Source organism: Rhinopithecus roxellana, chromosome 13 (assembly GCF_007565055.1).
Source record: "Rhinopithecus roxellana isolate Shanxi Qingling chromosome 13, ASM756505v1, whole genome shotgun sequence".
Lineage (NCBI taxonomy): Eukaryota > Metazoa > Chordata > Mammalia > Primates > Cercopithecidae > Rhinopithecus > Rhinopithecus roxellana.
The window spans coordinates 116,970,730-116,995,672 of record NC_044561.1 but is presented as its reverse complement, the minus strand read 5'-3'; the positions used below and the strand labels follow the sequence as shown (position 1 = coordinate 116,995,672).

Genomic DNA, 24,943 nt, shown 5'->3' with positions numbered 1-24,943 from the left:
TTTTTAAATAGAGATGGAGCTTCTGTTGCCCAGGCTGGTCGAGAACTCCTGGGGTCAAATGATTCACCTGCCTCAGCCCCCTAAAGTGCTGGGATTGCAAGCGTGAGCCACTGTGCCAGCCCAAGGATAAATTTTTTTTTTTGAGACAGAGTCTCGCTCTGTCGCCCAGGCTGGAGTGCAGTGGTACGATCTCGGCTCAGTGCAAGCTCCACCTCCTGAGTTCACACCATTCTCCTGCCTCAGCCTCCCGAGTAGCTGGGACACAGGCACCCGCCACCACACCCAGCTAATTTTTTGTAATTTGGTAGAGATGGGGTTTCACCATGTTAGCCAGGATGGTCTCGATCTCCTGACCTCGTGATCCACCCGCCTTGGCCTCCCAAAGTGCTGGGATTACAGGCGTGAGCCACCGTGCCCGGCCCCAAGGATAAATATCTTTATGTTCTTTTTTTATTATGCGAAATAATTCTATGTATTGTGTGTATTCTATAAAGAAAGTAGAATCTCTCTATATACTGTTCTTTAGTCTCTCCCTGCCCCATATTTACTGTATCATGAATGTATTCCCAAGTCCTTAAATTTTTTTTTTTTTTGAGTCTTACTCGTTGCCCAGGTTGGAGTGCAGTGGTGCAATCTTGGCTCACTGCAACCTCCGCCTCCCAGGTTCAAGCGATTCTCTTGCCTCAGCCTCCTGAGTAACTAGGACTACAGGCACAGGCCACCACACCCAGTTAATATTTTATTTTTAGTAGAGATGGGGTTTCATCGTGTTGGCCAGGCTGGTCTAGCATTCCTGACCTCAAGTGATCCATCCACCTACCTTGGCCTCCCAAAGTGTTGCGATTACAGGCGTGAGCCACAGCGCCTGGCCCAAGTCCTTAAACATTTTTATTTTTATTTTTTATTTATTTTTTTGAGATGGAGTCTCGCTCTGTCTCCCAGGCTGGAGTGCAATGGCACGTTCTCGGCTCACTGCCAACCTCTGCCTCCCGGGTTCAAGCAATTCTCCTGCCTTAGCCTCCTGAGTAGCAGGGATTACAGGCGCATGCCACCACGCCTGGCTAATTTTTGTATTTTTAGTAGAGATGAGGGTTTACCATGTTGGTCAGGCTGATCCTGAACTCCTGACCTAGTGATCCACCCGCCTCGGCCTCCCAAAGTGCTGGGATTACAGGGGTCAGCCACCATGCCCAGCCAAAGATTTTTAAAAACATTTTTAATCTTATGGATGTACCCTTAACCAGTTCCCTATTGACGAAGATTTTTCTTCTATAAAATAATGCTGCACTGAGATTCCTGGTTGATAAATCTGCACATATTCAGAATTATATTATTAAAACAAACTCTGAAGATTAGAATGGGTCAAAGGTACATACATTTTAGGGCTTTTCAACAGTATTATAAAAATATCTCCAGACAAGTGGAACCAACTTATTCTCCCATCAGTAGGGTATGAATGCCTATTTACCAACACTGGCTGGGCATTCAATTTTTGAAATCCTGTCAAGGAATGGAAAAAACAAGGCCAGGGATAATTTTAAAGTTATTGGTCCTCGATCAGAGAAAGATCATTTCTTTCTTTTTTTTTTCCCTGAGACAGAGTCTTGCTCTGTCACTAGGCTGGACGGAGTGCAGTGGCGCAGTCTTGGCTCACTGCAACCTCCACCTCCCGGGTTCAAGCAATTCTCCTGTCTCAGCATCCCGAGTAGCTGGGACTATAGGCATGCACCACCATGCCCAGCTAATTTTTGTATTTTTAGTAGAGATGGGGTTTCACCATGTTGGCCAGGATGGTCTCGATCTCTTGACTTTGTGATCCGCCTGCCTTGGCCTTCCAAAGTGCTGGGATTACAGGTGGGAGCCACGGTGCCTGGCCTGAGAAAGATGATTTCTAACCTCATGTTCTACTGCTCTATCCTTTCCTCTGTTCTCTTGTCACACTGGCATCACTGCTGTTCGTCAAACATACCAGGCACAGCCCAGCCTTAGGAACTCTGCACAGCTCTCCCCTCCGCCTGGGACACTCCTCCCCCAGAAACCTGCATGGCTAAGTCCCTCAACACCGTCAGTCTTTGCTCCAATACAACTTTGCAATGAGGCCCACCCTGATTGCCCTATTTAATACTCACCAGTCATCATGGCCACACTCAGCACACTTGATCCCTCTTACCCAACTCTATTATTATTATTATTATTTTCTGAGACAGAGTCTCACTCTCTTGCCCAGGCTGGAATGCAGTGGTACCATCTTGGCTCACTGCAACCTCCACCTCCTGGGTTCAAGAGATTCTCCTGCTTCGGGCTCCCTAGTAGCTAGGATTACAGGCATGTACCACCACACCTGGCTAATTTTTATATTTTTAGTAGAGATGGGGTTTCGGCCAGGTGCGGTGGCTCAAGTCCTGTAATCCCAGCACTTTGGGAGGCCGAGACGGCAGATCACAAGGTCAGGAGATCAAGACCATCCTGGCTAACACGGTGAAACCCCGTCTCTACTAAAAACTACAAAAAACTAGCTGGGCGATGTGGCGGGCGCCTGTAGTCCCAGCTACTCGGGAGGCTGAGGCAGGAGAATGGCATGAGCCCAGGAAGCGGAGCTTGCAGTGAGCTGAGATCCGGCCACTGCATTCCAGCCTGGGCGACAGAGCGAGACTCCGTCTCCAAAAAAAAAAAAAAAAAAAGAGAGATGGGGTTTCACCATCTCTCTTTGGCCAGGCTGGTCTTGAACTCCTGACCTCAGGTGAACCACCTGCCTCGGCCTCCCAAAGTGCTGGGATTACAGGTGTGAGCCACCACACCCAGCTGTGTGTTTTTTTGTTTTGTTTTTTTTTCCTGAGACAGAGTCTCACTCTGTTGCCCAGGCTGGAGTACAATGGTGCGATCTCAGCTCACCACAACCTCCGCCTTCCGGGTTCAAGTGATTCACCTGCCTCAGCCTCCCGAGTGGCTGGGATTATAGGCATGCACCATGACACCCAGCTAATTTTTGTATTTTTAGTGGAGAGGGGGTTTCACTATGTTGGCCAGGCTGATCTCGAACTCCTGACCTCAGGTGATCCGCCCACCTCAGCCTCCCAAAGTGTTGGGATTACAGGCGTGAGCCACTGTGCCTGGCCTCTACTACTTCTATACCAAAGCACTTACCATTTTCCAGCATCCTATGTGACTCACTTATGTTTATTGCTTATTGTCTATATCGTCCAGCTAGTACATAGGTTCCATAAGTACAGGGATTATTGTCTGTTTTGTTCACGTAGTAGATGCTCAATAAATACTTGCAGGCTAAATCAACATCATAAAACATGACAACCACAGTTCATGGATGATATCAGTACTGGAGGGGCTCCCACTACGCTATGCCTTGTAGGCTCTGCACCTGGTTCAATTTCTTGAACTCCACCACTTGGAAGAAGACGTGCTCAAGGATATGTTTGGCATCTTGTTGGTCCTTTGGTAGTTTACTGGTTACTCCAAGAATGTCACCACACTTCCTGACATAGAATTCCAGGTCTTCTTCAGTACCTAAGACAGTTGTAGTAGTAGTTAGATTAATTCTTAACTTCTGCCCTTCCCAAAGTACAGACTTAGTGTGTTTCAGGTATGCCCTATCATGTTTCCACATTTCCTAAGATCACTCACGGCCGGGCGCGGTGGCTCAAGCCTGTAATCCCAGCACTTTGGGAGGCCGAGACGGGCGGATCACGAGGTCAGGAGATTGAGACCATCCTGGCTAACACGGTGAAACCCCGTCTCTACTAAAAAATACAAAAAAACTAGCCAGGCGAGGTGGCGGGCGCCTGTAGTCCCAGCTACTCGGGAGGCTGAGGCAGGAGAATGGCGTAAACCCAGGAGGCGGAGCTTGCAGTGAGCTGAGATCCGGCCACTGCACTCCAGCCTGGAAGACTAGAGCGAGACTCCGTCTCAAAAAAAAAAAAAGATCACTCATCTCTTCCTAAAGTAATATGACTACAGGATTTCAACACTGAAAAACTCTAGCGCTCTCTAATGTGTTGCTTTTATAAATTAGGACAGAAGTGTGACACTCCTAATCAGAATAAAACTGGACTGGTACTGGCTTTCCTATTCCTCAGATCTAGTATTCCTACATTAGAAAGAACAGGAAAGAGTAGGAAATCAAATTATTCCCTGAATGCAACAAAGATCACTATGAGAAAAGCATATGGGGTAATTAAAAATAGCATTTACTAAAACAATATTGTATTGGCCAGGCGTGGTGGCTCACACCTGTAATCCCAGCACTTTGGAAGGCTGAAGCAGGCAGATCACTTGAGGTCAGGTGTTCAAGACCAGTCTGGCCAACATGGCAAATCCCCATCTCTACCAAAAATACAAAAATTAACCGGATGTGGTGATGCAGGCCTGTAATCCCAGCTACTTGGGAGACTGAGGCAGGAGAATAGCCTGAATCGGGGAGGTAGAGATTGCAGTGAACCGAGATTGCGCCACTGCACTCCAGCCTGGGTGACAGAGCAAGACTCCATCTCAAACAGAACAAAACAAAACGGCCGGACGTGGAGGTTCACGCCTGTAATCCTAGCACTTTGGGAGGCCAAGGTAGGCGGATCACAAGGTCAGGAGTTTGAGATCAGCCTGGCCAGCATGGTGAAACCCTGTCTCTACTAAAAATACGAAAAAATCCCCCAGGCATGGTGGGGTGCACCTGTAATCCCTACTCGGGAGACTGAGGTAGGAGAACTGCTTGACCCTGTGAGGCAGAGGTTGCAGTGAGCTGAGATTGCACCACTGCACTCCAGCCTGGGCAACAGAGCAAGACTCCATCTCAAAAACAAAACAAGGCTGAGCGTGGTGGCTCATGCCTGTAATCCCAGCACTCTGGGAGGCCAAGGCAGGTGGATCATCTGAGGTCGGGAGTTCGAGACCAGCCTGACCAACATGGAGAAACTCTGTCTCTACTAAAAATACAAAATTAGCCGGGTTTGGTGGTGCATGCCTGTAATCCCAGCTACTCAGGAAGGCTGAGGCAGGAGAATCGCTTGAACCTGGGAGGCAGAGGTTGCAGTGAGCTGAGGTTGTGGTGAGTCGAGATCACGCCATTGCACTCCAGCCTGGGCAACAAGAGCAAAACTCAGTCTCAAAACAAAACCCCAAGAAACAAACAATATTATAGAAATAAAATTAAAGAAGAAAAAAATCACCCATAATTCCACCAACAACATAGCTCTGTGAAGCCATCCTCTGGAGCCCTACATGTAGGATGGACAGCCATTACTGCCCTTCTCACATTATACTGTAATTTCCTTTTTTTTTTTTTTTTTTTTTTTTTTGAGACGGAGTCTCACTCTGTTGCCAGGCTGGGGTGCAGTGGTGCAATCTCAGCTCACTGCAACCTCCGCCTCCCAGGTTCAAGCAATTCTCCTGCCTCAAGCTCCCAAGTAGCTGGGTCTACAGTCATGTTTCCCCATGCCTGGCTAAATTTTGTATTTTCAGTAGAGATGGGGTTTCAACATGTTGGCCAAGATGGTTTCGATCTCTTGACCTTGTGATCCACCTGCCTTGGCCTCCCAACGTGCGGGGATTACAGGAGTGAGCCACCATGCCCGGCCCATTATACTGTAATTTCTTTCTTTCTTTCATTTTTTTCTTTTTGAGACAAGGTTTGATTCTATCACCCAGGCTGGAGTGCAGTGGCATGATTTCAGCTCACTGCAACTTCTGCCTCCTGGGCTCAAACCATCCTCTCACCTCAGCCTCCCAAGTAGCTTGGACTACAGGTGTGCCCCACCACACCTGGCTGATTTTTTGTATTTGAGCCTGAATCGGGGAGGTAGAGATTGCAGTGAACCGAGATTGCGCCACTGCACTCCAGCCTGGGTGACAGAGCAAGACTCCATCTCAAACAGAACAAAACAAAACGGCCGGACGTGGAGGTTCACGCCTGTAATCCTAGCACTTTGGGAGGCCAAGGTAGGCGGATCACAAGGTCAGGAGTTTGAGATCAGCCTGGCCAGCATGGTGAAACCCTGTCTCTACTAAAAATACGAAAAAATCCCCCAGGCATGGTGGGGTCGCCCAAGCTGGTCTCGAACTCGTGAGCTCCAGTAATCCACCTGCTTTGGCCTCCCAAAGTGCTGGGCTTATAGGCGTGAGCCACTGCGCCCGGCTGTAATTTCTTTATTCTCCCTCTGATTTACATTTTTAAGTTATGATAGAAATGTATGTCTTTTACTAAGACATTCAAACCCACAGCTGTAACAATCTTTCATCCTAGTTCTATCGCCACCAACTACCTAGAATTATTATTGTTATGTCTGCTTCTGTGTGTAAATATAAGTTTTCACAAAAATGGGATCACATTTAATGATGTATTATGGACACTCCATGTCAAAGTTTATGCCCTACATTTTTTTTCTTTTTTCTTTTTTTTTTTGAGACAGAGTCCCACTCTGTCACCCAGGCTGGAGTGCAGTGGCATGATCTTGGCTTACTGCAACCTCTGCCTCCCGGGTTCAAGCGCTTCTCCTGCCTCAGCCTCCCAAGTAGCTTGGATTACAGGCACCTGCCATCACGCCCAGCTAATTTATTTTTATTTTTAGTAGAGACAGGGTTTCGCCATCTTGACCAGGCTGGTCTTGAACTCCTGACCTTGTGATCCACCTGCCTTGGCCTCCCAAAGTGCTAGGATTATAGGAGTGAGCCACTGCGCCGGGCCTTTTCTTTTATTTTTTGAGACAGGGTCTTGCTCTGTCAACCAGGTTGGAATGCAGTGGTACAATCTTAGCTCACTGCAGCCTTGACTTCCTAGGTTCAAGCAATCCTCCCACCTGGGCCTCCTGAGTAGCTGGTACTACATGAGTGAGCCACCATGCCTGGCTAATTTTGTTTATTTTTCTATAGAGAAGAGGTCTCACTGTGTTTGTTGCCCAGGCTAGTCTCAAGTGATCCTCTTGCCTCAGCCTTCTAAAGTGCTGGGATTACAAGTGTGAGCCATTGTGCCCAGGCTACATTTTTCTTTTAACAGATATGTAATATTCTATTTCGTTTCTATTTATTTATTTTTCAGAAACAGGGTCCCTCTGTCACCCAGGCTGGACTGCAATGGTGTATCATAGCTCACTGCAGCCTCTAACACTTGGGCCCAAGTGATCCTCCCACCTCAGACTTCCAAGTAGCTAGGACTACAGAAGTGCACCACCACACCTGGCTGCTTAAATTTTTTTTTTTTTTTTTTTTTTCAGACGGAGTTTCACTCTTGTTGCCCAGGCTGGAGTGCGATAGCACCATCTCGGCTCACGGCAACTTCCACCTCCTGGGTTCAAGAGATTCTTCTGCCTCAGCCTCCCGAGTAGCTGGGATTACAGGCATACACCACCACGCCCAGCTAATTCTGTATTTTTAGTAGAGATGGGGTTTTTCCATGTTGGTCAGGCTGGTCTTGAACTCTCAACCTCAGGTGATCCACCCACCTTGGCCTCCCAAAGTGCTGGGATTACAGGCATGAACCACCACACTCAGCCCTTTTTTTGGTTTGTTTTTTTGAGACAAAGTCTCATTATGTTGTCCAAGCTGGTCTTGAAATCCTGGCCTCAACTGATCCTCCTGCCTTGGTTTTTCAAAGTGCTGCAATTATAGGCATGATCCACTTCGCCCAGGCAATTTTTTTTTTTTTTTGTAGAGATGGGGTCTATGTGACCCAGGCTTATTTCATACACCTTTAAACCAATCCCCCTACTAATGTATGGACCATTAGACTGTTTCCAATTTTTTGAATGCTATAATTAATATCTATATAGCTATATATATTTTGTTTTGCATTTCCACAAGGATTTCCATAGGACAGTTGCTAGAAACAGAAATGCCAAATCAAAGCTTCTGCTTCTTCACTGTTCTGTGATTCCTCCTGGACTAATCACTATGTACTACTCATTTTTGATTGTCCGGGACCTACAGCAATGCCTGGCACAGAATAGAGATGCAGTAAAGGTCTTTGTTTACACTGAACTATTTCCATTTTGCTTACTTCTTTCTGGGCTTTGGGCACATACAGATGTTGCTGACATAGCTGGTATCCTCTTGTACATGCAGTTTTGTATCTTGCTTCCTTCATTCAGGCTTCTCTCTTAAATTTTATCTGTGTCATATGAGTCATTCCCTAGCCTTTGTGAACCTCTTTTATAATGACTACATATTCTCCTACCAAATGATTGTGATGCAGTTTACGACCATTCCTCTGCTAATGGACATTAAAGCTATTCCCAAATTTATAGTTTTTTCTATTTTTAAAAATTGTTATTTTTTAAAATATATTTTTAGAGACAGGGTCTTGCTATGTTGCCCAGGCTGGTCTTAAATTCCTACGTTCAAGCGATCCTCCTACCTCAGCCTCTTGAGTTTATTGTATTTTTAAAATAAATAGTGTAGAAGTTGGCTGGATGTGGTGGCTCATGCCTGTAATCCCAGCACTTTGTGAGGCTGAGGCCAGTGGATCACCTGAGGTCTGGAGTTTTAGACCAGCTTGGCCAACATGGTGAAATCCCATCTCTACTAAAAACACAAAAATTAGCCATGTGTAGTGGTGGGCGCCTATAATCCCACCTACTTGGGAGGCTGAGGCAGGAGAATCGCTTGAACCCAGGAGGCGGAGGTTACAATGAGCCGAGATTGCACCATTGTATCCAAGGCTGGGCGACAAGAGTGAAACTTTGTCCTCAAAAATATATATATATAATCTCCTTAGATTAGACTTCCAGGAGTGGGGCCACTGCCTCAAAGTGGATGGCTAATTTTATGCCTCTGAGCATATATATGCAGAGCCATTTGCTGTGTTGGAGGCAATTCATGTCGGGAGCAGCCCAAGACCAAAAGTCAGGAGGACCACTCATCATGGAGCTGTGTGGCCTGGGGCCTTATTTCTTCATCCACATGTCAAGGTGGGCACACTTGGCTCTCTCTCAGATCCTGTCCAGTCTGAAGTCTCTATGATTCTTTGGGCCCTGACTCAATTTCCTTATTTAGCTGCTCCTATGACCACTGACTGAGATTTGCTAAGTGGCAGCCAGGGTCAAGATTAATTCTATGGTCTCTCAATAGGTCAGAACTAAGGACTCACAGGGATCAAAGCTGAGATCTTTGGCTTTCTGCTTGGCACTATGTTCTTATTCACTGAACTAAATAGCCTTGAGAAGAACAACCAACATTATTTACATGACATAAATAAGAATGAAGTTTATACTCCTATTCATATTTTGTTTTCCCTAAACAAACTCTTAAGCTTTCTCTCATAGTGATCCTCAGAAATTCATGACTAAATAAAACTCATAAGAGAAAACAAAGTTTAAAAGTTGGCCAAACTTAGGCCAGGTGTGGTGGTTCACACCTGTAATCCCAGCACTTTGGGAGGCCGAGGTGGGCGGATCACCTGACGTCAGGAGTTCAAGACCAGCCTGACCAATATGATGAAACCCCGTGTCTACTAAAAATACAAAAATTAGCTGGGCATGGTGGCACACACCTGTAACCCCAGCTACTCGAGAGGCTGAGACAGAAGAATCACTTGAACCTGGGAGGCGGAGGTTGCAGTGAACCAAGATCGTACCATTGCACTCCAGCCTGGACAACAAGAGTGAAACTCCATCTCAAAAAAAAAGTTGGCCAAACTTACACTTATTGGTAATCTGAGCCAGCCGTGCCTTCTCAGAGGAGAACGTTTCATCTAAATCAAATAGTTCCAGAGGTGGAGGTGGTAACTCCCGGAAACTGGGAGGAAAAACCTAAAAGGAAATAAAGTCATCATTTAGAAATGCTGGGAGGATAATGTAAAGGAAATAAAGTCTCTCAAGAAAGAGGTTGTCCAAAGTCATAACTAACAGTGACAAGACACAAGGAGAATAAGAAGTCTACATCCTTAATTCCTCAGTTGGGAACCGCACCACATGGAAATCCCTACAGAACAGTAACTCAGCTCTTCCCTGAGGATGAAATACCCAAACTCCCATCACCTCGTCTACCCTCACCCATGAGACCCATATCAAGAAAGATTACTAGCCCACTGTAAACAATCAAGTGGAACCAGCTCTAATTACCACTAAACTGACCAAGCTGACATACCAACACTAATTAACTCAGAACGATGACACAAAGCTTGGGACTTAGGTTTGTGTTGAACATTTGATTGTAAAACTTTTTTCTCATTTAATCATAAGTTTTTAGGGATGGAAGTTATTTGGAGAACCAGATGCAGATTAGTGTAGAAAGTATTGAACTTGGAGTCAGATTTTGCAGGTATGAACCAATGGTATGCGGGTAAATGTTTAACTACTTTCAAAACAAAACAAAACAAAACTGAAAGCCTGTTTTGTAGCATTCACCATTATCTGTAATGTAAATCCTCTCACCATGGCCAATTTCAAGCTACCAAGCAAGATCAAGCCAACTGGCTCATAACATTTCAGAATGTGGTGAGACAAGGTAATTTTAAAGGCAAGCTGAGTGAATATTGGACTGAAATGTTGAAAAATAACCTATTTACACACATAACCATAACTATCCCCTGGGCTGTGAGAATTATGCTATGAATCAGGCCCTGACACCTGGAATGGCAGTACAGTTTTCTTCCTTTTTATCCAAGAAATCTCATATATGCCCTCCAACCCCACAAGATGGGAATGGGAAATGTTTAATAGCCAGAAGGCTCCATATCCTTGATTCCTCAATTTGGAAGTCTCTATAGAACATTAACAAATTAGGTGTCCATGCATGTTTAGAGACAGAGCACTATGACTCCACAAGGAGTGCCACAAATGGCACATGGAAGGGACCACGGTGAAGGCCTGCTGACAAGATAAGGGCAACAGTGGGGCTCTGCAGTGGGATCCCCCAAGCACACCTACTCACCGCAGGCTGAAGGGTTGGCAGAGGCGTCTCAAACTGAGGCTGGATGAGCTGGAGCGGTTCATGCTTCACATTTAGCTGCTCGTGAGCCCTGTGTTCATAATCAAACAAAAAAGCAGGGATCAAGACAAGACACCATAGCACAGCATGTCTAACTGACCACACTGTGCTGTTCTCCATGAAATACAGTGGTTCAGTACTATTTTTAGAAATACCAATGGACCCAGCAATCCCATTACTGGGTATATACCCAAAGGAATATAAATCATTCTATTATAAAGACACATGCATGCATATGTTCACTGCAGCACTATTCACAATAGCAAAGACATGGAATCAACCCAAATGCTCAACAACGATAGACTGGATAAAGAAAATGTGGTATATATACACCATGGAATACTATGCAGCCATAAAAAGAATGAGATTGGCTGGGCGCAGTCGCTCACACCTATAATCCTAGCACTTTGGGAGGCCGAGGTGGGTGGATCACCTGAGGTCAAGAGTTTGAAACCAACCTGGCCAACATGGTGAAATCTTGTCACTACTAAAAATACAAAAATTAGCTGGGTGTGGTGGCTGGCGCCTGTAATCCCAGCTACTCGGGAGGTTGAGGCAGGAGAATTGCTTGAACCAAGGAGGTGGAGGCTGCAGTGAGCAGAGATCATGCCATTGCACTCCAGCTTGGGCAAGAGAGCAAAAACTCTGTCTCAAAAAGAAAAAAAAAAAAAAAAAAAAAAAAAGCCAGGTGCAGTGGTTCGTGCTTGTAATCCCAGCACTTTGGGAAGCCGAGGTGTACGGATCACAAGGTCAAGAGATCAAGACCATCCTGGTTAACACAGTGAAACTCTGTCTCTACTAAAAACATAAAAAATTAGCTGGGCGTGGTGGCGGGCGCCTGTATTCCCACCTACTTGGGAGACTGAGGCAGGAGAATGGCGTGAACCCAGGAGGCGGAGGTTGCAGTGAGCCGAGATGGCGCCACTACACTCCAGCCTGGGTGACAGAGCAAGACTCCGTCTCAAAAAAAAAAAAAGAATGAGATCATGTCCTTTGTCAGGGACATTGATGGCGCTAGAGGCCATTATCCTTAGCAAACAAACACAGGAACAGAAAACCAAATACCACACATCCTTTTTTTTTTTCTTTTTTTTTTTGAGACAGAGTCTTGCTCTGTCACCCAGTCACGATCTCAGCTCACTGCAACCTCCGCCTGCCAGGTTCAAGCAATTCTCCTGCCTCAGCCTCCCAAGTAGCTGGGATTACAGGCACGCGCCACCACATCCAGCTAATTTTTATATCTTTAGTAGAGATGGGTTTCACCATGTTGTTCAGGCTGGTCTTGAACTCCTGACCTTGTGATCCACCCACCTCGGTCTCCCAAAGTGCTGAGATTACAGGCGTGAGCCACCATGCCCAGCCTACCACATGTCCTTATAAGTGGGAGCTAAATGATGAGAGCACACAGACATATAGGGGAGAATGCACACTGGGGCTTATGGAAGGTTGGAGGGTGGGAGGAGGGAGAGGACTGGGAAAAATAACTAATGGATACTAGGCTTAACACATGGGTGATGAAATAATCTGTACAGCAAACCCCCATGACACAAGTTTACCTAGGTAACAAATCTGTACTTGTACCCCTGAACTTAAAAGTTAAAAACAAAAACCTCATAAAATGTTACTTAATCAACTCTCTAAATAGAATATGCATTCTAACTTACATAGATTACATAGTTAAATCCTTTTTCATTTTAGATCAGAGTATGTTAACGTATTTCAATGAGATTTCAATGAAATATTTTAATGAAATTTAATTTCATGGCAGTTAGTCTAGTTTCTGTTTCAGATACTCATGTAGATATGTAGTGTTTCACTTTCTTTGGTGACTGGTAGAAATTCTGACTTTTTTCTTTGATTTAGTGTAAAGGTTTGAGATTTCCCCTTCCAAAATAATAATACCTATATTAATTTCAACTTTGAAATTTGAATTTATTCTTCCCATCTCACTCATATGCATCAATATGTTTAAAGTATTATGTGCTTTATCTTTTTTCTTCTTCTATTTTTTTATTTTTTTCATTTATGCACAAAAACCACAATCTAAACACTTACTTTTGAAATAAATTTTGACTGTGTCACCCAGGCTGGAGTGCAGTGGTACAAATCACAGCTCATTTTAATCTTGAACTCCTGGACTCTAGCAATCATCGCATCTCAGCCTCCTGAGTAGCCAGGACTATGAGCGGGTACTGGAGTGATGTGCACCACCATGCCTTGCTAATTAAAAAAAAAATTTTTCGTAGGGACAAGGTCTCACTACGTTGCCCAGGCTGATCTCGAACTCCTGGCTTCAACAGATGCTACTGTTTCAGCTTCCCAAAGTGATGGGATTACATGTGTGAGCCAGCCTTTTCTTCTTAAATCAGTTTCTGGTATTGAGATTTGTCCAAAGATGGAAAATGATTTCCTGGGAATAAGGGTCTTCATCACTCTTTACAGCTACTTCAATCTTAAATTTTCTTTTGATTGGTGTTAACTGCTCACCTAAGGCAGCCAAATTCTCTTTTATTTACTTATTTTTTTTGAGACACAGTCTCACTCTGTCACCCAGGCTGGAGTGCAGTGGCGCGATATTGGCTCACTGCAACCTCTGCCTGCCAGGTTCAAGCAATTCTCCTGCCTCAGCCTTCCAAGCAGCTGGGACTACAAACGCATGCCACCACACCTAGCAAATTTTTGTATTTTTACTAGAGATGAGGTTTCACCATGTTGGACAGGCTAGTCTTGAACTCCTGACCTCATGATCCACCCGCCTCAGCCTTCCAAAGTGCTGGGATTACAGGTGTGAGCCACTGTGCTCAGCCCCAAATTTTGTCTTAATCATAGTGGATTACAAATAACAGTTAATACATGACTTGAAAGATACATAATTTTGACCTTTTGTTTTTTTTGAGTTTTGCTCTTGTGGCCCAGGCTGGATGCAATGGGGCAATCTTGGCTCACCGCAACCTCTGCCTTCCAGGTTCAAGCAATTCTCCTGCCTCAGCCTCCCGAGTAGCTGGGATTACAGGCATGCGCCACCATGCCCAGCTAATTTTGTATTTTTAGTAGAGACAGGGTTTCTCTATGTTGGTCAGGCTGGTCTTGAACTCCCGACCTCAGGTGATCTGCCCGCCTTGGCCTCCCAAAGTGCTGGGATTGACAAGCGTGAGCCACCAAGCCCGGCCAATTTTGACTTTTAAAAAGATAAATCTAAGAACATAATAAAGTCCAAATTAAAAACAGATAAAATGTGTTGTTATAAATAATGTAATGATCCTTTCAGGAATCTTCTCTACCATATCATATATTATTACTCATTGAGAACTGAAAAGAAACATTTCAAGTTTCATATCAGGTTTCTCCTAAATAAGCTTTTTGTTTTTGCCTGATGGACACAGTGAATCTTGTAACTCCTGTGGTTTTTTTAAATTTCTTTTCACCATTAAGACACGGAGTCAAATCTGAAGTCTGTTTCTGGCAAGTAAACAGATCTGTACGATATGCACTTGTGTGTGCTCACTCAATGAATAATTACTGAATATCCACTATGTACCAGGCAGTTCTACACAGGAGGAGTACACCAACAGTAAAAGAAGATGCCAAGGCAGGCCATTACATTGTAGGGGGAGGGGAGGCACACACTAAACAAAAAAACTAGTAAGATGTCAGGAACTAGCCAAGTGCAGGGGCTCATGCCTGTAATCCCAGCACTTTGGGAGGCTGAGGCAGGTGGATCACCTGAGGTCAGGGGTTGGAGGCCAGCCTGGCCAACATGGTGAAACCCCGTCTCTACTAAAAATACAAAAATTAGCTGGGTGTGGTCGCACATGCCTATAATCCCAGCTACTCGGGAGGCTGAGGCAGAATTGCTTGAACCCGGGAGGCGGAGGTTGCAGTGAACTGAGATGGCACCATTGCACTCCAGCCTGGGAGACAGAGTGAGACTCTGTCTCAGGAAAAAAAAAAAAATGATGTCAGGAACTGGTAAGTATTAAGACGACAAATAGGCCAGGCACAGTGGCTCACACCTGTAATCCCAGCACTTTGGGATGCCGAGACAGGCGGATCACCTGAGGTCGGGAGTTCAAGACCAGTCTGACCAACATGAAGAAACCCCGTCTCTGCTAAAACTACAAAATTAGCTGGGTGTCGTGGCTCATGCCTGTAATCCCAGTTACTCAGGAGGCTGAGGCAGGAAAATTGCTTGAACCCGGGAGGCGGAGGTTGTAGTGAGCCAAGATCACGCCATTGCACTCCAGCATGGGCAACAAGAGTGAAACTTCGTCTAAAACACACACACACACAAATCAGAGGAGAAAGAGACAGGGAAAGGGCATGGAGTGCGGCTTGTCAGAGGAGCCTTGAGTGACGGTGGGGGGAAGTCATGCAGTTGTCTTCAAAAGTGTCCCTGGCAGAGGCAACAGCAAGAACAGGCAAAAGGGTGCCCGGCATTTTGACAGAACAGCAGGCCAGCCAGAGTGACTCCAGCAGAGGATCGGTGTTAGGAGTGAGCCTACAGAGCTGAGAGCTCATCTTACCCCTGTGTTATTTTTCTATTGTGGCTTCTCCTTTGCCTTCATTCTCTCAAATATTCATGTTATCCTTTTGCATTGTACACAATTTTTTAAGCTGGCTAAACTTTTCTGGGGAAGAGGCAGAGTAAAATACTGTCATCCAGCTTAACTTGTATATTTATTTGTGGACCCTTCAAAGTTAAGCTAGAAAACCAAATGCCAACGAGTGGGCAGAGACCACGGCAGCTTTTTCTACCAGTGAGGTCTGTGACTGCAGAAAGACGATTAGCTGAGCTCACCGCTGTCACCTCCTCCACTATTTCTAGGTGCTTGGGGAGAATCTTTCCTAGCACTGAGCAGCAGATCTCCACAGAGGGAAGAGAAATAACTTTTATCGAGCACCTGCTACACGCCATGTGTTATGCCAACCCTGTGCTAGGCACTTAAACTTATTTCATTTACTCCTCAATACAACTGTGGAAAGTGGGTATAAAATCTCTTATAGAAGAAACTGAGGTATAGGAATGATAAACAGTAGCTTCCCAAAGTTATATGGTTAAGATGGGACAAAGGCAAGATGAGAATCAGACGTAGCCAATCTCTGCCAACCAGAATCTTTAATTCAGTCTGCCCCCAAATCAAAAGTGATTAGGGGCAGTTTTAAACTAAAGTTCTTACTACCTGCTCACAAAGAATCCTGCTGCTGAGTCCTAGCCTTGGCTACCCCAGCTATGAATTTATTTCCACTTTCTGTCCCCCGAGAGAGCTGACTGTGCTGGAGCAAAGGCTTTGTCCCATTAAGTCTTCCCTTCCTCCACTCTGCTCACCACCTGCCCTAATTATCCTCCTACCATTAGCCAACATGGCTTGATGGGAGCTGGGTAGGGGACTGGAGAAACTAATCTTAAAACCAAGGGAAGAACAGATGACAAAGCTAAATATAAATCTGTGAAACGGCGCTGAACTAGATCTTTCCGGCATGGCCTGACCTCTGGCACTGCATGAGGTTTTACCACTCTATGTTTCAAGCCCCAGCCCATCCATGAACTCTAAGGGCAGGGACTCCACACCATCTGCCTCTACCTCATACTCCACAGGCACTGATAAACACCCAGTGGACAAATGAAATCACTTCAGAACAACACCCTGTAGTTGACATAAATATTTAAAGCCTAACTGAATTTTTTTTTTTTTTTTTTTGAGACGGAGTCTCGCTCTGTCGCCCGGGCTGGAGTGCGGTGGCCGGATCTCAGCTCACTGCAAGCTCCGCCTCCTGGGTTTATGCCATTCTCCTGCCTCAGCCTCCCGAGTAGCTGGGACTACAGGCGCCCGCCACCTCGCCTGGCTAGTTTTTTTGTATTTTTTGGTAGAGACGGGGTTTCACCGTGTTAGCCAGGATGGTCTCGATCTCCTGACCTCGTGATTCACCCATCTCGGCCTCCCAAAGTGCTGGGATTATAGGCTTGAGCCACCATGCCCGGCCTAACTGAATTTTAACTCAGAAAACATAAACTACTGAAAGATGTTACTAGCAAATAAAAATATCTGAGCTTACCATATAGACAACAGAAGCCAGTAACTACTGGCCTCTGCTGTGGTATGTAAGACAAATACAAGAGTTGTCTAAGTCTCTGAAACATCCACTATTTGGCTCTGCTGACACTAAGACAGTAGGCAGTTCCAATTAATCCTTCATTTAACACTGAAGAGTTATCATAATGACCTGGTTTAAACATATCAGGGGAGAATTAGGCCAAAACAGCAGAAGCTGGTCAGACTGCAACTGGCTAGTGGAGTGGTCAGATGTATCTTTTCTTATTCCAAGAAAAGCCCTGAGCTGCAGAGGAGGAAGAGAACACGAGAGCTTAAAACCAAGCAAGTTAAGAGCCAAACATGCAGCCAGGAGCTACAGGATTTGTAACTGGACTGTCACCTGTGGAAGGGGTGCTGGAGATGCCATACCCTGGTAGCTCTGGAGGCTTTGGTCCTGCTGTTTCTTAAAAGCACCCTCACCTCCTACAGTAACAAATTTTCAGATAATTTCCTCCAAGATTCAGAGTTAAAATTGCCTGGCTTCAAATTCAGGTCCCAATGAAAACTAGTTGTGTGATTTTGAGCAAATCACTTAATTTCTCTGTGCCTCAGTGTCCTCAGATGTAAAATGGAGATAACAACCTCACTGTGGTTGTTACATGATAAAGCAAAGTACATACGAAACATACCATGGTACTTGCTACCTGATAAATAAACGTTATTAACTAAAATAAATGTTAGTTGTTATTAATATTGAAGGAAGGGGAGATGAGAGGGGAGCTAAGGACAATTGTTAGTCAGGGCTTGATTAGTAGCTGTTTAACTTAGAGCAAATTGTCCCAAGCCTCAGCTTCTTAGAAGTTAACTACGGAGTTATTCTCTACTTTTCAGAATTGTTGTAAACAGTAAATGTGGTAGTATTTGCAGGCTCTTGGAAGAAAGTGGGTGTTCAATGTCTGTAAAACTTAAGTCGAGGCCGGGCATGGTGGCTCACACCTGTAATCCCAGCACTTTGGGGGGGTTGAGGCGAGCAGATCACAAGGTCAGGAGATCGAGACCATCCTGGCTAAGATGGTGAAACCCCATCTCTACTAAAAATACAAAAAAATTAGACGGGCATGGTGGCGGGTGTCTGTAGTCCCAGCTACTCTGGAGGCTGAGGCAGGAGAATGGTGTGAACCTGGGAGGCGGAGCTTGCAGTGAGCCAAGATCGCGCCACTGCACTCCAGCCTGGGCAACACAGCGAGACTCTGTCTCAAAAAAAAAACAGAAACAAAAAAACTTAAGTCGACAACAGAGCTTTTGGATATGACGTACAAGGTTTTACAAAATAAGCTAATTAAAACAACAATACATAGCAGTTACTGTTTATACTAAAACAGGCAACTAAATAATTCCTGGGCATTTACAAAAGATATTGCCCCTTCCTCTTTACACCACTTGCTTGACAAAATCACAATAGTTAAATCCATGTCTGGGCCCACCCTGCCTGTAGCCACACAGCTAAACAAGTTTGGAGGAAAACATACCACCCTACTGGCTTGTAGAACTTTCGATCCAAAACCTCCAACCTCCAGTGGGCCTTTAATGTTGCCTGGTAAATCCTTCCACAGGAACCTTGTCCAATCCCTCTCCCATTCCCCTAGAGGCCTAACATATGCCTTCTCTCCTAAATCTCCACTATCTCTTTGGCAATTATTTTTTTCTTTTTTGAGACGGAGTCTCACTCTGTCTGTCACCCAGGCTGGAATGCAGTGGTGCAATCTCGGCTCACTGCAACCTCCACCTCCCGGGTTCAAGTGATTCTTCTGCCTCAGCCTCCCGAGTAGCTGGGACTACAGGTGTGTGCCACCAAGCTCAGCTGATATTTGTGTTTTTAGTGGAGACGGGGTTTCACCATATTGGCCAGTCTGGTCTCAAACTCCTGACCTCATGATCTGCTCGCTTCGGCCTCCCAAAGTGCTGGGATTACAGGCGTGAGCCACCGTGTCCGGCTTCTTTGGCAATTTTTAGCTGATGATCTTGTTTCCTATTTCATCAAAAAGACTGAAGTCCTAAGAACTTCCATAATCTTCAGTCAACAACTTTTCTCATCCACCAGGGTCTGCACCCATGTTTCCCATCTGTTACTGACTGAATAATCCATGCTCCTGTCTAAAAGCTAAGACTGGGCCAGACATGGTGGCTCGTGTCTGTAATCTCAGCACTTGGGGAGGCTGAGGCGGGTGGATCACTTGAAGTCAGGAGTTAGAGACCAGCCTGACCAACATGGTGAAACTCAGTCCCTACTAAAAATACAACAATTAGCTGGGTGTGGTGGTGCACACCTGTAGTTCCAGCTACTAGGGAGGCTGAGGTAGGAGGATCACTTGAACCTGAGAGGCAGAGGTTGCAGTGAGCCAAGATCATGCCACTGTACTCCAGTCTGGGTAAAGAATGAGACTGCATTTCCAAAAAAAAAAAAGACCATATATATATATATGAAATAATAAAAATAAAAGCAAAGACCAGGCTGGGAATGGTGGCTAACATCTATAATCCAACACTTTGGGAGGCCAACATGGGAGGACTGCTTGAGCCCAGGAGTTCCAGATCAGCCTGGGCAACAGTGAAATCCTGTCTTAAACAAAAAAAAAAAAAAAGGAGCTAAGAAGACCACTTACCAAACCCCCTTTCCCATTGTCTCTTGCTTATCTCGTGTTTCACCTCAGCCATTTTCCTCACTCTCGCCTACATTATCCATTTTTCTCTCTACTGGAACATTCCCACCAGTATAAAAATACACTATGACTTCTTCCATCTAAAAAAACACCTTCTTGACCTTACTTCTTCCAGCTAGCTACTGACCCTGGTCCTTGCCCCTGCTCTGTTCCTCTCTGTAGCAAATACCTCAAAAAAGCTATCTATATTTGTTATGTCCAATTCTCTCTTAAACCAACTCCAAATAAGCTTTCACCCTCACCATCTCATAAAAAAGACTCTGTCTAGATCACCAGTGACCTCCATGTTGCTAAATCCAAAGATAAATTCTCAGCCCTCATTTTTTGGACCCATAAGAAGTAACTGACACAGCTGATGACCCTTTCCATCTTGACAGACTTTCTTTACTTGCCTCTCAGAATACCATGCACTTGATTTTCTTCATCTCACACTGGCTACTGCTTTTCCATCTCTTCTTTTGGCTTTTCTATTTCTTCCTTTTTTTTTTCTGAGATGGAGTCTTGCTCTGTCACCCACAATGGAGTCCAGTGGTGTTTTCTTGGCTCACTGCAACCTGTGCCTCCTGGGTTCAAGTGATTCTCCTGCCTTACCCTCCCAAGTAGCTAGGACTACAGGCGTGCGCCACCATGACCAGCTATTTTTTTCCTATTTTTAGTAGAGATGGGGTTTCACCATGTTGGCCAGGCTGATCTCAAACTCTTGGCCTCAAGTGATCCACCCACCTCAGCCTCCCAAAGTGCTGGGATTACAGGTGTGAGTCACCATGCCCAGCTGGCTTTTCTGTTTCTTTCTAACTTCTAAACTCTGGGGTGCCCCAGGGCTCAACAGATGGTCCTTTTTTTTTTCCTCTATCAACACTTATAATGCTTTGTGAGCTCATCCAGTCACATGGCTTTAAATACTATCTACCATATTTTATCAAATCTAAGAATCCACCAAAGGTAAGATGCATCATAGTTTATGGTCCACTGAAAGGAAAAAAATGCTGCTAATAAAACTAATACATCATCTATTGTTAAGATTCATCCTAAAAAACAGAAAAAAAGTAAAAGAAAGAAAAAACAGGCAAAAAATAAGAAAGAAGACTCATTCTGATTTTATAGATTTGAAAATAGAGCCAGGTGCTGTGGCTCACACCTTTAATCCCAGCACTTTGGGAGGCTGAGGTAGGTGGATCACCTGAGGTTATGAGTTTGAGACCAGCCTGGCCAACATGGTGAAACCCTGTATGTACTAAAAATACAAAAATAGCTGGGCATGGTGGTGCTACTCAGGAGGCTGAGGCAGAATTGCTTGAGCCTGGGAGGCAGAGGTTGCAGTGAACAGAGACTGTGCCGCTGCACTCCAGCCTGGGCAACAACAGTGAAACTCTGTCTCCAAAAAAAAAAAAAAAAAAGGAAAAGATGTGTGCTGTGTGCTTCAGATGAAATACAGATACAGATGTGCCCCCAGACTCCCACATTAAATATGTAGCTCAGATACCTCTTCTGACCACCAGGTTAACATATAAAACTGCTACTCAACACCATCTGGAAACTTCATTGACATCTCAACTCCATATACCTCAAACTGAACTTCTGCTCTTCCTGCAAAAAATCTACTTGCAGTCTTTCTCAACTCAGTTATTGCAACTTTTTTTTTTTTTTTTTAGACAAGTTCTCTCTCTGTTGACCGGACTGGAGTGGGTCACTGCAGCCTTAACCTCTGGGGCTCAAGCAATCCTCCCACCTCAGCCTCCCAAGTAGCTGGGACTACAGGTGCGCACCACCACACCTGGGTAATTTTTTGCTTTTTTGTAGAGATGGGGTCTTCCTATGTTGCCCAAGCTGGTCTTGAACTTGTGGGCTCAAGAGATCTTCCCACTTCGGCCTATCTAAGTGTTGGGATTACAGGTGTGAGCCACCATCTCTGGCCAACTTCATCCTTCTCACTGCTCAGACCAAGCTTTCTCCTTGTCACCTCCTACATCCTAGCTGTGTAGCACATCTTGTTGCCTCTACCTTCCAAATACATCCAGAATCAGACCATTTCTCACTACCTCCACTGCTCCCGTCTGGCTGGTGCCAGCATCATCTCATGCCTGAGTTACTATGACAGCTCCCTTCAGGCTCCAACTCCACTCTTGCTCCTTGACGTTCAGGATATAAGGAAGTCACTATGCCACTCCTCTGCTCAGAACTCTCAGTGGCTCCTCTTTTCACCCAGAGTGAAAGCCCAGGAAGTCCTTGCAGAGGCAAACAAGTAGGCCAGACCTGATCTCCCACCATTCTCACCCCTACTCACTCTGCAGTGGCCACAATGGCCTTGTTGCTCTTCCTAGAATATATCAGGCACTCCTCTGTCTTGCAGTCTTAGGACTGGCTGTTTCCTATGCCCAGAATACTCTTCTCTCAGATAGCCACAAGGCTAAATTCTTTACCTCCTTCAAGTTTTTCCACAAATACCACCTTTTCAATGAAGTCATCCTGATCACCATATATATATATAATTTTTTTTTTTTTTTGAGCTGGAGTCTTGCCCTGTCGCCCAAGTTGGAGTGCAACGGCACAATCTTGACTCACTGCAATCTCTGCCTCCCGGGTTCAAACAATTCTCTTGTCTCAGCCTTTGAGTAGCTGGGATTTAGAGCCTAACTGAACTCTGGCACTGCGTTTTCACCACTCCATGTTTCAAGGTGCCCGCCACCGTGCTCAGCTAATTTTTGTATTTTTAGTAGAGATGGGGTTTTGCCATGTTAGCCAGGTTGATCTCGAACTCCTGACCTCGTGATCGTCCCACCTCGGCCTCCCAAAGTGCTGAGATTACAGGTGTGAGCCACCGCGCCTAGCCTGATCACCCTATTAAAAATGCAATGTGCCTGGCACTCCCCTTCCCCAGTACTCTGCTTGACATATGTAATCATCTTCTAACATACTCTTTAATTTACATCACACATATAGAAATGTCTTGATGCCTGTCTGTTTTGTTAGATAATAAACTACTAAAGGGCAAAGATTTTCATTATTGAGGTCCCTGAAGCATCCCAAGATCCTGGAACAGTAGTTGTGCCACAAATATTTGCTGAGTGGATGTAGAAGCAAGGCATGGGGAAAATGGCAGCATGTTAATTCCACAAACATCCCCCCAAATGCCCAGGATGTGCTGGGCTCTGGGTCTTAGGCAATGAGGATTCCAGGTTGATAAGGCATGGCTCTTGGTCTCTGGATACAGGGGGGTGGGAAAGGAAGACAAGCTAACCAAATTTTCTCCCTGAGTAGTGAAATTCAGATTAGAAATAGCGAAGATGAGCCCTGGCCCCTCTCTGAACCCCTCTGCTTGTGTCATTTTCTCCTTCTTGCCCTTCAGGATGCTGCCCGCCATCCTGTACATTTAACTGCTTTTCCCCAGCTTTGGTCTTTGGCCCTCTTCTTCTCCTGCCTCTCAAGCACTGATAGTTGTGAGGTCCTGTCTCAAGACCAATTCCCATTCTTGTGCTGTCCCTGATGTCCTCATCCCATCCCACAGCTTCCCTAATGACCTTACAAATCTTTTCATCTTTAAACTCGTAGTTCCACCGGCACATCTGCACTAGACTGAAAGTGCCCAGAACACAGCCCATGTATCTTTCCTTTTCCTGCATTTTCTTTTTTTTTTGAGACAGTGTCTTGCTCTGTCGCCCAGGCTGGAGTGCAGTGGAGCAATCTCGACTCCCTGCAAGCTCCACCTTCCGGGTTCACACCATTCTCCTGCCTCAGCCTCCCAAGTAGCTGGGACCACAGGCACCTGCCACCACGCCTGGCTAATTTTCCTTTTCCTGCATTCTTAGTGCCAGTTAATAGCATTACCAGTTGCCCAGATACCCAGGGAGAAATGGGGGTGACCAACCATCACCATTTACTGAGGGTGCTCCTGGAACTTGAGACTCTCTGTGCTAAAACCAGGAGAAGTCTGGGGAAAAATGAAACAAGCTGGTCACCCTAAATGCCTGGTCCAGAATCTGGAACACGCAGGGGTAATAACCTCTGGCAGTTCTCTACATCAACCCCTCATACCCAGCCCAGTTTCTTTGTTGACCTCATCATAGATCTGAGAACATGTTCTGCATGCCACATTTACTATAACCCTAACTCCCGTTCCCAGGCTCATGTTTCCAAACCAAACACTCAGAATGGAGTGCAGTGTAGCTCAGAGGCCCACAGGTACTGACTCGATGACACTGTGGAAGGAGGTGGTATCCAGCTGGAAGATGGACAGGTCAAAGAGGGTGGTAAAGTCCCTCGGGATCTCATCGCTCTCCTGGAGACACTCTCGATTCCGCTTTGATAAGGTGGCTGTGTAGGGCAGCATCATGTAATCAGAAATCTGAAAGCCACAAGAGGATTCCTTTCAGCACAGCAAGAACAAGCATTTATTCTGTCAAATCTCCACTGTCTCAGGTCTAAATCTGCAACATTTATACTCTCTTGCCAAGAAATTTTACTGTTCATGATCACTGACCACTAAACCTTAAATAAGCTAATTTATGTGGAAAGAGGAACAAAATTAACTTGGCTAAACCCCAGCACTGCCTAAATCCAACTCTCCAATTACACCAGTACTCACATAGCTGAACACAGCTGGAGAAACACACAACCCTGTCAACTGATCTTTTAATTTCATGATCTCTGATCTTGAGCACTCAGCAATAAACTACATCTCTGTAGTCTACCCACTTTCCCATTCTTCTAGACAATACTCCCCTTTTTTCGGTTCAGCCATGAAAATGATTTTCCCAGCTGGGTGCAGTGGCTCACACCCAGAACACTTTGGGAGGCCGAGGTGAGTGGATCGCTTGAGCCCAGGAGTTGGAGACCAGCCTGGGCAATATGGCAAAACCCTGTCACTACAAAAATACAAAAAAATTTAGCTGCGCATGGTGGTGTGTGCCTGTAGTCTCAGCTACTTAGGAGGCTGAGGTGGGAGGACCACCTGAGCCAGGGAGGTCAACACTGCAGTGAGCCATGATCAAACCACTTCACACCAGCCTGGGTGACAGAGTAAGACTTTGTCTCAAAAAAAAAAAATGGTTTTCCTTTTCACCATTTTAGCAATGACCCTATTTTCTATTTTAGTAAGAAAATAGAGGAAATCATGAAAGAAAGTCCGCAAGCTCCCACCATAACATGTACCTACCCCCTAGCATCCAGGCCCTATCTGCTTCTTTCCTCCTGGTACATGCCAGAGTACCTGCGACAGACACTAGTACAGACAGTTCCTCCACCGGTACACTAGATACCAGTTCT

General features: G+C 45.3%; 1 protein-coding gene across 4 annotated transcripts in view; it reads right to left on the bottom strand.

Annotated features, from left to right (window-relative positions):
* Nucleotides 1-24,943, bottom strand: part of IFT52 (intraflagellar transport 52) — a 59,671-nt gene that overhangs the window by 1,225 nt on the left and 33,503 nt on the right. For 3 of the 4 annotated variants that reach the window (XM_030915576.1, XM_010384295.2, XM_030915577.1), the window contains 4 exons: nt 23,869-24,023; nt 10,873-10,960; nt 9,641-9,749; nt 3,377-3,522 (listed from right to left, as the gene is read on the bottom strand). In XM_030915576.1, coding sequence (XP_030771436.1) covers nt 3,377-3,522; nt 9,641-9,749; nt 10,873-10,960; nt 23,869-24,023 — 498 coding nt within the window. The remainder of the gene's footprint in view (nt 1-3,376; nt 3,523-9,640; nt 9,750-10,872; nt 10,961-23,868; nt 24,024-24,943) is intronic. The other variant, XM_010384296.2, reaches the window with a different exon arrangement.